This window comes from Balaenoptera ricei, chromosome 6 (genome assembly GCF_028023285.1).
Source record: "Balaenoptera ricei isolate mBalRic1 chromosome 6, mBalRic1.hap2, whole genome shotgun sequence".
NCBI lineage: Eukaryota > Metazoa > Chordata > Mammalia > Artiodactyla > Balaenopteridae > Balaenoptera > Balaenoptera ricei.
The window spans coordinates 118,208,327-118,222,508 of NC_082644.1; the positions used below are offsets into that span (position 1 = coordinate 118,208,327).

The 14,182-nt window shown below is 53.8% G+C and overlaps 1 protein-coding gene across 12 annotated transcripts in view; it reads right to left on the bottom strand.

The window, feature by feature from the left end:
- RAPGEF1 (Rap guanine nucleotide exchange factor 1) overlaps positions 1–14,182 on the bottom strand; it is a 139,945-nt gene that overhangs the window by 13,144 nt on the left and 112,619 nt on the right. For 9 of the 12 annotated variants that reach the window (XM_059925882.1, XM_059925879.1, XM_059925877.1 and 6 more), the window contains 4 exons: positions 11,118–11,390; positions 8,420–8,508; positions 2,798–2,906; positions 1,160–1,235 (listed from right to left, as the gene is read on the bottom strand). In XM_059925882.1, the coding sequence (XP_059781865.1) occupies positions 1,160–1,235; positions 2,798–2,906; positions 8,420–8,508; positions 11,118–11,390 (547 nt within the window). The remainder of the gene's footprint in view (positions 1–1,159; positions 1,236–2,797; positions 2,907–8,419; positions 8,509–11,117; positions 11,391–14,182) is intronic. The other 3 variants (XM_059925887.1, XM_059925886.1, XM_059925885.1) reach the window with 1 other exon arrangement.

Consider the following 14,182-nt stretch of genomic DNA (forward strand, 5'->3'; position numbering starts at 1 on the left):
CCAGCAGTGGCCCAGCCTGAGAACGCACGGCCAGGATTCAAACTCAGAGTCTCCAGGACCGCACTCTTCCCGGGTCAGAAGAAACCCGGAGGGCAAAAGCGTGGCTGTGGTGAGTTTGTGGGAGCCATTTCTTCTATTTTTCAAATTTTCAGCAATGCAAACAATTATTTTTGTACTACTTTCATAATTTAAAAATTCCCAGAATCATCTGTGTAACATACTTTGGGATTATCTGCTGTAAAAACATAGGGACCAGGTTGTTTACAGAAATGAAATTGGTGGGTTAGGGTTTCATGACGGGGGTGTTTTAATTCCTACACACCTTACTTTAACATTGCTGTTCCATCATCTTTTTAATAATTTAAAAAACGTAAAAAGGAAGTGTGTGTGCGGGGAGAGGCCGGGCCCAGCTGCGGGGTGTGTGCACTGCAGGCCCCTCCCGCCTGACCAAGGTCACGGGCACCGGCCTTCCAGCCCCTCCTTTTCCTCCTCCTTCCAGAACACAACTTGGAAAGACAGCTCCTCTGCCAGCAGAGTCCACCCAACAGAAAACAGGCCCTGCTTTTCCAGCCCTCTCGAAGGATCAGGACGTGAAGGGGTGTCTCTGCGCTGAGAGTGGGGAACCCTGTCCTGTGCAGGGAACGCTGCTGGAAGACTGGATGCTCCTGACCGAACCTCTGCCCCAGGAAGCTCCCAGAGGGTAATAAAGGAAACCCAATCCAGCGGTCTGGAATAATATAATGGGCAAAATATAAGGAAAAGCGTAAAAAGCTACCCGCACATCAACGTAATCTTAGCACTATCGTTGGACGTGTCGCTACTCAAGGTACCGTCTGTGGAGCACCTACCAGGTGCCGGACTCTGCACCTGAAACTTGCCCCCTTGATGATCCTGGGGTCCTCACTACCCTGCACCACCAGAGGACACACTCTGAGGGGGTTGGGAAGCGGAGGGTCTGGCTCTGAATGCGGGTCACCTGTCCCCCATGTGGGCACTCCCTACGGTGACCCAGCAGCACCAGGACTGCTGTTCTGACCGGCTCAGGGCTGGAGGAGAGGAGAGGGCAGGGCAGTGGAGCCGAGCAATGTCTCGGTTCAGAGGGACCAGCCCCCTCCAGGGAGCTCTGGCACAGAGGCCACCGCGGCCGGCGCTGCCATACCTTTCCTGTCCGTCTCAGTAGCGTGGACCAGTAGGATGTCACCAGATCCTCCCCGGACGTCTGGTCCGTCGTCGCCCTGCAAAACCACAGCAAAGGAGGGCGTGAAGCAGAATGCAGCTGTAAGAAAGTCCGTTTAGGGAGCCACAAGCAGGGACGAGATGACAAAGACACGGTGTTGCAGAGACGCCAGGTCCTCTCTGCCCTGCCCTCCCTCACTCTGGGAGCAGCGTGGCCGGGCTGCAGAGGCCAGGTGCGCCCATCCAGCCCACCCACTGCATGGCACAGCGCTCTGAGGACACCACTGGCTCAGGGGGGCATGGCTCCAGTCAGTCTTTCCCTGGTCACCAGCCCACGGCTCAGGGCGGAAGAGGGGACGGAGGAAGCCGACGGGGAGGCAGGCAGGACCGGCACCGGCCCTTCCCAGGATGATGGTGGAGGCGGCAGACCACTTCCAGGTACGCGCATGTTCCCAAAACTGCAGCAAGCTGCCCTAAATCTAAACCTGCTTCCTCAGGTGGAGGGAATCATTTGTCACATCACACGTTCTTCCAGGAGCCCTTCTTAGAGGAGTGAAAAGTGTCACAAAGATGCTCAATTATATCCGATGTTGCTTGCACTGACCGTGGCCTGCCAGTTAAGGGAAAAGTCTTATTTTCACATGAGCGAACTGAGGCTTTAACCCATAAACCTGGCCTGCAGCCACCAGCCCCATACGCTGTAATTCCGAAGGAGACCACGCCCCGCGAGCTTCCTCGTGTCTCTAGCTCTTGGAGATGCACCTGCCTCTCCAAAGCTTCAAGGTTTTTACGTTGGAAGTGTCTTGGATTTCCAGCTAAGACAGGGCAGCTCCGCCCAGGACCTGATCTTTCAGAAGAAATTTCTGGCCAGAGTCACGAAACATCATTCTCTCTGCAGAGGAGCCAGCCCTACCTTCCTGCTTCCTCTCTGCTGCAGCCTAGCCACGTGTGTGTAGAACACGGACGCCTCCTCGGCAGGGGTCAAGGCTACCACCGGGAGCCATTCCTCTGTGTCCCCAGAATCGCTCGGCAGCAGGGAGACGGGAGGCCCTCTCAGGTTAGCTCCTCTTACTGTGCCGGGTTTGGGCACCGTGTTTACCCATGAGGCTCTCCTGACAAGACATGGGACGGAGGCAGCCTCGGCGGCCAGGCCTGAAATTTCTTAATTAGCTGTGCTTCCCATGCTGACACTACACTGGGGTCATTCTGTCATTAACAACATAAAAATATCTTGCACTAGCGAGGGCTTATCACACACAGGCTCCGTGCTGAGCACCCTCGTGGATTTCCTTCTCACAACACCCTCCAGAGTCCTGTCATTTGGGGCTTAGAGAGGACATGTCACTTGCCCAAGATCACTCTCCAGAAGTGTCAGAGAAGGGGACAGCACACTTCCTCCTGGAAGTCACCCATGTGCCCAGGGTCTTAGAGCACCCACGGTGGCCCAGGCATGGGGCCAGGACGAACGGGATGCCAGAGCCCGCCGCCCAGGAGGGCCACCAGGGGGGGTCAGCACTCGGTTTGGGCCTTTCTGTTTGGGACACCGCCAGGTTCCCTTCTCAAAGCCCCCCACCCTCCTTCTGGGCCAGACCCTGCACGTGAAGGCCTGTGAGGAGCCCACCTCTTGCTTGAGCGTCAGCCTCGCCATGATCTCACTGTGGTCAATGAGGGACAGCTCGTCTACCTCCTCCTCCGACCGAGCCTCTGGAGCCTCTGGTGACTTCAGGGCCCTGGAGAGAGAAACGGTTTGCGTTGTGTCAACAGACCCTGAGCTCCACGGCTCCCGGGGGCCAAGGGAGCGTGGCCCCGTGCGCAGGGTCTGTGTGGCACAGCCGCTCCCCTGAACGAGTCCTCCCCGGACTGCGGCTCCAGCGAGAAGCCCAGACCCGCTTCCCACCCCTCCACAGGGGGCCCGGGGGGTGGACAAGAGGCCGGGATGCAGACTGGGTTTCTAGCTCTGCTCCTGCTAAGCTGTGTGACCTGGGGACAGTCCCTGCTCTCTCCGGACACTCCAGCAGTAAGTGGAAGGGATTAAGCACGCAGAGCAAGAAGGTTCCACTGAGCAATTTGAAAAAGTAATGGTCTCAGTCACCTGTGTCAAGGCCCACAGACCGCACGGACTGTCAGTACTCAAGGAGAGAATGGCAAAGGGCCAGCGGGACGGGGGAACGAGCCAGCATGATCTCAATGCCACCCCCAGGTCTTTCCCCAGGGCCACCTCTCTAGTGGACTGAAGAGGAGCACGAAGCAGGCCCTTGTCCGCGGGCGCCGCTGGACAGCAGCATGAGCAGGGGTCCAGCCGGAGCCAAGGGCAGGGAAGGCGTGAAGATGGGACAGGCAAGCTGGGAATGAAGCGCTGAGTAGGAGTTTGGGTGAAGGGGGAGGAGGAGAGAACCTCCAACAGACGAAGCACATGGGGAGCCTGCAGAGGGGGGACAGCAGGCAGATGGATGTGGGGCCTGCGGGCACCACGCTTTCCCCCAGCATTTTCTCCCATATTCCCGTCATTCTCATGATTGATCCTGTGAGTCACTGACTGGCCTTGTGGTCGCAGGCTTCATTTTTAACCCTAAGCATCTGAGACATTAAAACCTGGACCTTTTGGGAATTCCCTGGCAGTCCAGGGAATTAGACTGTGATTAGACTCTGTGCTTTCACTGCTGAGGGCCTGGGTTCAATCCCTGGTTGGCGAACTAAGCTCCCACAAGCCACACGGTACGGGCGAAAAAACCCAAATCAAAACAAAACAAACAAACAGAACCCCCGGGCCTTCAGTAAGACAACACGGATGGGCCAGAGCAAAACCACGCGCAGTCCCGGGACGAAGACTCACTGCACGTCAGCGTCCGGTCTGTGGCCTGGCCTTCGTGGAAAGAGGACAACATCCCAGTGACCGCCCCTAGCCAGTCAGCGTGTGCACCCTTCTGCTTCTTGTGCAGGGGCCGCCTGAACGCTGAAAGATGGCACCCCTGGGTCCAGCGGAGCTAGAGCCCATGAGCTGCTGTTGTCTGGCACAGACGCCTCTGCTACTGCGTGATAGACTAGACAACCCATCACCCCATAACACTTGGGGAGACCTGAGCCTGGGCCACTGAATCAGACTCCGTGTGGACGGTACTGAGGGGCGGCCAGAGTAGGCTGGGCAGGCAGCCCTTGTCAACAGGCCCCTAGAGAATGCTTTCTATTTTTTTTCCTGTCTCTTGCTATTTTTACCACATCTTTAACCATTTATGTTTAGGCCTGACAATAGCAAGTGGGTATTGCTTAGCTCTGTACCCAGGACTCCAGAAGTAGCCGAACCTTAGCCTAAAGAGGGAGGAAAAGCTTGAATTTGTGGAGCATTTCACAAAGAAGGGGAAGTCAACATAAAGTCGCAGGTGGCAGGGCTGATTCACAGGTCCTGCACATTATCCTTTCTATGTGTGGACTGGAGAAATCTACTACATATTTCCAAACCTGGGCAGGTTTGACTCATGCTAATGTGGAAAATGTTACCAAAGATTAAAGAGACGTATGACTAAATGCAGAGATGACTCCTGATTGACCCTGGTTCCAAAAAATAAGCCTTATAAGACATATTAGGGAGAACTAGGGAAATGGAAGATCATTTGCATATCAGATAATGTGAAGAATTTATTAGTCTTCTTAGGTGCGATAATCATATTGTAATCAGGTAGGCATCTAAAATGTTTTAGGAGGCATGCTAAAATATTTAGGGGCTGAGTGTCATGTCTGTGACTTACTTTCAAATACACACTACATACAATTTACACACTATCTCTAGAAACTCACAATAAAAAGTTTGGTGGGGGGGAATCTTTTACACTCCTTTATTACATTTGAACTTGGAAGAGGCAGAAGGAAGGTTGGCCTAGGATTTGAGAAAGAAAACACTGTTGTGGGTAATTTGTAAGGTGAAGAGTATGCGTGGAGATGCTCAAGAAGCAGTGGCAGCCTGTGTGCCAGCAGGAAGGCTTATGAGGGGTGCAGTTATCAGTGATTTTTCTTATTTTCTTGTACGTTTCTATACTTTCCATGTTCTCTACCCTGAGCACGCATAATTTTGAGAATCAGAATAAAGGGAAGAGTGTACACACATATCTCAGAGATACTGTGGACTCGGTTCCCAGCCACTGCAATAAAGCAAATATCACAATAAGGTGATTCACATGAATTTTTTTCGTTTCCCAGTGCATATAAAAGGCATATTTATACTATACTGTAGTCTGTTAAGTGTGCAATAGCATTATGTCTAAAAAAACAGTAGGGACATCCCTGGTGGCGCAGTGGATAAGAATCCGCCTGCCAATGCAGGGGACACGGGTTCGAGCGCTGGTCCGGGAAGATCCCACATGCCACGGAGCAACTAAGCCCGTGCGCCACAACTACTGAGCCTGCGCTCTAGAGCCCGCGAGACACAGCTTCTGAGCCTGAGCTCTAGAGCCTGCAAGCCACACCTACTGAAGCCCGCGTGCCTAAAGCCCGTGCTCCGCAACAAGAGAAGCCACCGCAATGAGAAGCCCGCGCACCGCAACCAAGAGTAGCCCCCCGCTCGCCGCAACTAGAGAAAGCCTGCACGCAGCAATGGAGACCCAATGCAGCCAAAAAAAATAAAAATTAAATCTTAAAAATCAATCAATCAATAAAAATTTAAAAAGTGTACATACACCTTAATTAAAAAATGCTTTATTGCTAAAAAAATGCTAACCCCCATCTGAGCCACTGGTGAGCTGTAATCTTTCTGGGGGTGGAGGGCCTGCCTCGATGCTGGCGGCTGCTGACCGATCAGGCTGGGGCTGCAGCGATTTCTTAAGACAAGACCGCAGTGGAGTCTGCCGCACCAACTGGCTCTTCTCTCACAAACACTTTTCTCTGGAGCAGGCGATGCTGTTTGCTAGCATTCTACTCACAGTGGAAATTCTTCCAAAATTGGAGTCAGTCCTCTCAAACCCTGCCGCTAATATTCTAAATCCTTTGTTGTCATTTCAATAATCTTCACTGCCTCTTCACGGGGAGTAGATTCCATCTCAAGACATCACTTCCTTTGCTCATCCATAAGAAGCAACTCCTCCTCTGTTACAGTTTTATCATGAGGTTGCAGCAATTCAGTCACATCTTCGGGCTCCACTTCTCATTCTAGTTCTCTTGCTATTTCTACCACATCTGCAGTGACTTTTTCCACTAAAGTCTTGAACCCCTCAAAGTCATCCAGGAAGGTTGGAATCAACTTCTTCCAAACTCTCGTTAACGTTGATATTTTGATCTCTTCCCATGAATCATGAATGTTCTTAATGGCATATAGAATGGTGAGTCCTTTCTGGAAGGGATTCAATTTACTTTGCCAGATCCATGAGAGGAATCACAAATTATGGTACTGATAGCCTTACAAAATGTATTTTTTAAGTAATAAGACTTGAGAGTTGAAATTCCTCCTTGATCCAGGGGCTGCAGAATGGATGTTGTGTTACCAGGCAAGGAAACAACACTGATCTCATTGTATATCATCTCCATCAGAGCTCTTGGGTCACCAGGTTCATTATCCATGAGCAGTACTATTTTTAAAAGAATCTTTTTTTCTGAGCAGTAGGTCTCAACAGTGGGCGTGAAATATTCAGTGAACCATGTTGTAAATGGATGTGCTGTCATCCGGGCTTTGTTGTTCCATTTACAGAGCACAGGCAGAGTAGATGTAGCATAATTCTTATGCGCCCTTGGATTCTGGGAATGGTAAATGAGCACTGACTTCAACTTAAAGTCGCCAGCTGCATTAGCCCCTAATGAGAGAGTCAGCCTGTCCTTTGAAGCCAGGCATTGACTTCTCCTCTCTGGCTATGAAAGTCCTGGATGGTGTCTTCTTCCAATAGAATGCTGTTTCGTCTACATAGAAAATCTGTTGCGTAGTGTAGCACCTTCATGAACGATCTTAGCTAGATCTTCTGGATAACTTGCTGCAGCTTCTCCATCAGCACTTGCTGCTTCACCTGGCACTTCGACATTACGAGACGGCTTCTTTCCTTAAACCTCTTCAGCCAACGTGTGTCAGCTTCAAAATTTTCTTCTGCAGCTTCCTCGCCTCTCTCAACCTTCACAGAACTGAAGAGGGTTAGGACCTTGCTCTGGATGAGACTTTGGCTTAAGAGAACATTGGGCTGGTCTGATCGTCTATCCAGACTACTCGAACTTTCTCCATACCAGCAATAAGGCTGTTTTGCTTTCTTATCATTTGTGCGATCACTGGAGCAGCACTTTTAATTTTCTTCAAGAACTTTTCCTTTGCATTCACAACTTGGCTAACTGTTTGGTTGGTACAAGAGGTCTAGCTTTAGGCCTATCCTGGCTTTCAACATGCCCTCCTCACTAAGCTTCATTTCTAGCTTTTGATTTAAAGTGAGAGGGACTTCCCTGGTGGTTGAGAACCAGTGCAGTGGTTGAGAACCCGCCTGCCAATGCAGGGGACACGGGTTCGAGCCCTGGTCCGGGAAGATCCCACATGCCACGGAGCAACTAAGCCCATGCGCCACAACTACCGAGCCTGTGCTCTAGAGCCCGCGTGCTGCAACTACTGAAGCCTGCGTGCCTAGAGCCCATGCTCCGCAACGAGATGCCACCGCAATGAGAAGCCCGCACACCGCAACGAAGAGTAGTCCCCGCTCGCCACAACTAGAGGAAGCCCGCGCACAGTAATGAAGACACAACGCAGACAAAAAAAAAATGTGAAAGAGATGTGTGACTCTTGCTTTCGTTTGAACACTTAGGGGCCATTGTGCAGTTATTAACTAGCTTAACTTCAATACTGTGTCTCAGGGAATAGGGAGGCCTGAGAGGGAGAGAGATGGGGGAACAGCCATTTGGTAGAGCAGTCAGAACACACACAACGTTTATCGATTGTTTGCCATCTTATACGGGCATGGTTTGTGGTGCCCCCAAACAATTACAATCGTAACCTCAAAGATCACTGATCGTCGTAACAAATATAATAATGAAAAAATGTGAAATCCTGGGAGAATTACCAGATACATGAAGTGAGCAAATGCGGTTGGAAAGATGACGCCTACAGACTTGCTTGATGCAGGGTTGCTACAAACCTTCACTTTGTAAAAAACACATCTGGCGCAGCGCAAGTGTAAACATAAAGCCCCAGCAGGCCTGGCGTGCTCGCCGCAGGGGCAGCTGGGGCAGCTCTCACTGGGCAGGCAGACGTGATGCTTTCCGGGCACCCGGCTCCACGTGGGTAACTTCCTACCTGTCCCCGCCGTCCCTGCTTTCCTTCCCAGGTGCACTGCCGGCCGACGAGGCGTCTCTGGGATGTCCGTCCTTCGACGCTGGTGATTCCTAAAAAGAGAAGGCAGTGCTGGGTGTGTGACAGGTGCCCCCGCCGGGCTGCTCTGCTTCCCAGCATTCCTGCCTGCAAGTGGCTTTTGAGTGCCAGTTCCTAAGGAACTTGAGATGTAAACACGTCAACCGTGACCGCGGTCCATTACACAGGAAGCACGGGCCCTCTTCAGACTAGCACCTTGCCTCTGGGGAGAGTGAGAGCACCACTACTTATAACCTTTGTCAGCTGCCGACCTAGAGGAAGCCATCCCAACCACCTCCTGGAAGAAAGGACCGTCACAGGAGCTACCGCTCAGCCAAGCTCCGCCAGGCGCTGCGCGTGCCTTTCCTCACCGGGCCCTGACCAACACCCTGCCTGCTGGCCGACATCACCACACCCGGTCACACGAAGAAACAGGGGCTGTGGGAAATGAAGGGCCCGGCCCCAGACCCCCGAGCTGGAAGGCTGTGGCCCTGGCCGCTACGCCCTGCAGGAGTGCAGCAGGCCTCCGCCAGCTTCCCAGTCACAGCACGCCCTCAGCACCCAAGGGCCTAGGTGCTCGAGTGCACAAAGGCAACCCCTCCCTCCTCCAGCAGCCTTGCTTCTTCCTAGGAACCTGGGCCCACCCACTCAATGACGACACGGCCCCCGGCATCCCTCGTCTGCCACCGAGGCCACGAGAGAACGGGGTGGGGTGGGGGGAGTGTGAAGATGCGGAACGTCCTCACGGAGGGCACTGCAGCACCTCCCGGGGCCACAGGTGGAGGGGAGAGCTCTGCAAGGCCAGCCTGGAATGGACTCCATGGGCAGAGGCTGAATTGGACGACGGTGGGGGAGGTCACCAGAGGGGACAGGTGAGGTGGGAACACCAGGCGAGAAACAGCTTAGCTCCCAAGGACGGGGCTGAACCCACTGGAGTGAAAATTCCACAGTGTTCTACAACGTGCTAATACCTGAAGTGGGGCTTGCCTCATGTGGATATCTAGGTGCTATGGGGGCCCCCTTGGGGGGCCATCCTCACGAGAGTGACCACGCTTTTAATGGACTGGGCCCTTGAGCTGACCCCTGAGGAGGATGGAGTCCTCATGGCACCTCCCCTCCAGGGACTCGGCCCCCCTCTCAGGATGGTGGCGAGAATTAGTTTTGAAGGTTTTGCAGTTGCTCATGTTTTGCTGCAGCAAAACCTGGAAAGCTGACTGCCTAACAGAACTGCTGTACCTTGACTGTCTGCCTCTGGGAGGGCAGTAAAACAAGGGCAACCACGATAGGAGGGAGGCCTGGTGGACTCACCAGGTTCCTTGGAAGCAGGGACTGTAGGCGTGGAGCTTGTTGGGTGGGAGGGGGATGTCGGCTTGGAAGGCTCAGTGTGGGAAAGAGGAGTCCCTGCCTCTGGGGGAGGGACAGAAGACGGGCCCCAACACCAGAAGATGGGGTAGAAAGAAATCCCTGAGAGCAACCGGACACGTGGCCAGGGCCAAGGCCAGGCTGCTCCCGTGATCTCCAGACGGCCCACCGGCCAGGCTGGAGGAGCAGTACACCGCTGAAGCGAAAGCAAAGGAGGCTCCGCTGGAAGCCCTGTCCTCTCCCCGCGGAGCCGAGCCGGCCCCCGGCTGGGCTGCTGGTGACCAGGAGGCTCAGCCAGACAGAAGCAGGGCCCGACCCCTGCCAGGCTAGGCCGCAGGCACAAGGCAGCCCGCGGTTACTTACTCCTCGCTGCTCTGGCCAGAGGCATACAGACTGACGGATTCACCCTCACTGGCGCGTTCGCTCTGGGGGAGACAGGACGAGAGGAAACGCACATGTGATGGCCCCCCGCCACGGGGCTGGCCCTGGCCAGGACGCTCCTTTCACCAGGAGGAGAGGATGGCAGCGGCGGCATGCCCTCTGTTCTCCGGGGACGCCTTCCCAGGGTCGGGGAACAAAGCTGCTTCTGCCACCTCCTGCCTCTGTCAGAGGGGACCCACGTTTCCTGCTGGAGCTTCCCCAGAGGCGTCAAGGGCCACTCAAGCTGTCCTGGGGGAGGCGTACTCCTCCCCACTCTGCCGTGCTGGGGCCAAACATGGAGGGAGAGAGGCAACACGTCAAGACAGCTCCAGGCCGTCAAGACAGCTCCAGGCCGGAGCACTGGCTGCACGTGCCTGCGCTTGCCCTGCCCCCTCCCTGTCCGTGTCCCCGCCCACGTGCACGGCAGCACTTCCCTGTGCCCGGGCGAAGCCCATCTCGAAGCACAGCAAAGAGGCCCTCCACCCTCAGCACCTCGGCAACTAAACACGCAACTGCCTTCTGAGCTGTCGCAGATCTCTGCACCTTTCTCTAGAAACAACCAATCACACAGAAAACCAGTAGCATTTGCTATCTTATGCTTATGACAACCTGTTGTCTCTAAATGGTCACTAACCCATTTGTGGAAAATCAGATCCCTAGTTTGATGGGAACTTTGCAGAGAAGGTTCATTTTCTGTTCTGGAAACAGACGGGCTACGGTTTCACCTGGTGACCTGTGCACCCCTCAGTCCAGCCACGCCGCGACTGGCCCACGCCAGCAACAGACTTGACCGCTCGTGAGGGCGGAGGCTTTCTCAGAAGGCGCAGCCCCATGGGGAGGCGTGTGTGTGTTGAGTTCTCACCGAAGGCGTCTGGGGCGAGTCAGTGAAAGAGGTTTCGGAAGGAAGGCAGACAGTGTTCCCATGAAAGCTGCTCTCCTGAGAAGATGAGAGAGGCCCGTCCAGGGTGCTGGGAGGTGGACTGGCTACGGTTGGCACCGCTAAGTCAGAGCTCTGAGACTGGTGCACAGGTGGGAAATGTGGAGAGGAAGAGGAGGTAGACGGGAGGAAAGGCTGGACGGAAGCTTGGCTGTGAGGCACGAAATCCTGCGAGTAGGACCTAAACACAGATTTATACTACAGAGTCAGAGTGGAACACAGACACGAACACGAGAGGATGGGAAGAAGAAAACAGACAAAAGAAAAAGTAATTAGATTAATAACTCAGCTGAGCCGTGACAGGCCGTTCACAGTCATTCTAACCAGGACCACCACTCAGGCCAAACCACCCCCGTGCTCCTCTGGCCTGAGGTCCCCCCACCCTGGCACGGGTCCCTTGAGAAGGGCCTGAAGACCGACCAGTGCTGTCCTCAGTGTCTAAGGGGCAGTGTCTACCCTGTCCTCAGGGGCAGGACGCGGGTAGCCCCAAAGGAGAGCAAGCCGCCCCCCACTGCATGGGGGCCCCGTCCTCTTTGTCAGAAAATTAAACCCACGCAACCCCATCTATGCCTCTTGTCCTTCCAGGAACCTGGTGGCTAAATTCAGTGCGTGTAGGCAGACACCTGGTCATGTTTACTTATTTTGATGTTTTTGTTGAATCTCTCTGGTTTTATTCCTTGGAAGTCAAACACTGCAGCCTTTTAAATGTTGTAATCACTTCAAATCCCTTTGGAAGGGAAGGGCATAAGCCTTAAAAAATGGTTGAAAGAACTGTGCTACCAAAATGCTAAAAATTTCTGAATTCATTTCCCTTTCTGCCTAACCTGTTTTCTTTCTTTTTTTAACAAATGAAGTGCGATGCCTCTGACGCCACCTGAGAACCGCCAGGCTACGCTCTTTTCGCTCTTCGAGAGATTCTCATCGTGGGAGAAAGGCCTGAGGTCAGGCGGGGGCGTGACAGCAGATGCCCACAGCTCCTAGGAGCCAGCGAGCGCACTCGGGCCTGGGCTCTGCTGCAGCAGGAGGGATGGAGGAGCTTTGGGACAAGAATCCCATAGTGTCATCATGTCCTGCAAAGGGTTTGCCGACACCTGCCAAACGGGGAGGAGCGCGAGGCAGGGCCTGAATCTGAAGTCCCTGCCAGGCTCACTTCCCACCCCAGGTGCTGGAACTTGACAACAGCCCGCCCAGCACAAACAGGCACACTGCTCACTCAAATGTCCTTTGCATTTTGGCATAGGATTTCTGAAACCCACGGACAAGAAGGAGGAAGAAGAAGAAATGAAGTTTTAAACTAACCAGAGGTCAAAGCCACTCCTACCCTTAGGTGTTTTTGCGAAGCTACATGCTTACAGGTTAACTGGACGGAGAGCTGCTGCCACTCAAGGGACAGGCACAGCCTCCCTCTGTCCCCCTGCTGCCCGCCCTGCCCTCCTAGGCTGTGCAGATCAGTCTAGAGCTCCTCCCCCCTCCTTGGTGAGGCCAAGGCCCTCTCACCCCATGAGCCCCACTGGCTGCTGGTTTAGATCAGACCCCGGATACTGCCTGGGAACCGACTCGTCTTTACACATTTTATTCCCCATCTAACTCACAAACTCAAGGTCGACCCTTGGACACAGGCAGGTGAATTAGTGGAAGTGCTGTACCGACACTGAAGGCTTAGATTCCTACTGGTTCCGATTTGTCCACATCCCTTCTTTTGAGAGAAGCTGGGGGGGGGGGGGTGGTGGACCCCTGGCTCGGCTGCTCTCCCCCCGAGGGCTGTGGGGCCTGAGCGTCCATAGTGCCCTCCCCCGGCAGGTGCCATGTTTCACCTGACCTCTCAGGGCAGCCATCCAGGCCTGGCCTTGCTGGGGATGGCAGACGGGTGACGGGTTTGGCTTTGGGGACTCTCCATTTCACCTCTGGAGGATGTTCCCCTCACAGTGAGGCTCTCTCACTGGCTGGAAAGGTGCGCAGAGAAGACCTTGAGGGAAATGCGTCAGCTGAGGGATGGAGGGATGGGATGGCCCAGTCCTGGGAGGCCAGCCTGTTTTGGGCAGTGGCTGAGGCCTCACGCAGGAGCCCGGTCCCCAGGCCTGTCAGATGCTCGCTCCCAGCACGCAGGTGCTGTTATGAGATGTGCTAACAGATACCTCTCCCTTGGTCATGACTCCATCTAGTTTACGATTCATGGTCAATGCTGCTATGGTCGGGATGTCTGCGTCCCCCCAAATTCTTATGTTGAAATCCTAACCCCCAGGGATGATGGGATCTGTGCCACAGAAAAGAGGCTCCAGGGGGATGCCTCACCCTTCTGCCATGTGAGGACAACGAAAAATCTGTGACCAGGAAGAGGGCCCTCACCTAACCATGCTGGCACCCTGATCTTGGACTTCCAGCCTCCAGAACTGTGAGAAATAAACTTGTTATTATAACCATCCAGACTCTGGTATTTTGTTACAGCAGCCTGAACGAAGTAAGGCAAATGCCAGCTCTGGAGTCCTGACACGTCCTCACTGACGCCCCCCTCTTGTCCATGCCCCATGTTGAGCACTTTAGTGGGCCCTGCAGTAACCAAGCACCCACTTACACACACACACACACACGCACGCAGTGCCTTTTCTGGGAGGCGGAACAATTGCCTAGAGGGCACATTCTCTAGTCACACAGACCTGGGCTTGGGTCCTGGGCTCTCTCTCTACCTGTGTGACCTTGGGCAGGTGAAGTAAGTTCTGGAGCCTCAGTCTCTTCCTCTTTAAAATGGCGATGAAAACAACAGTTCTTCTCTTACGGGGTCTCTGTGTGGATTTACTGAGACGCCCCCTAAGTCCTGCTGTGTGACAAGCAATCGATGTCAGCTAGCCTCTCCTGCCCTCCAAAATACCCTCAGGAACTCCTCTAAAAACAGAGCCAAGGCATTTAATTAATTAATTCAATACATATTTACTGAATGAGGGAATACTTAGGAATAGATTCTAACGTTATTAACTAAAGTGCCTAGAATATCA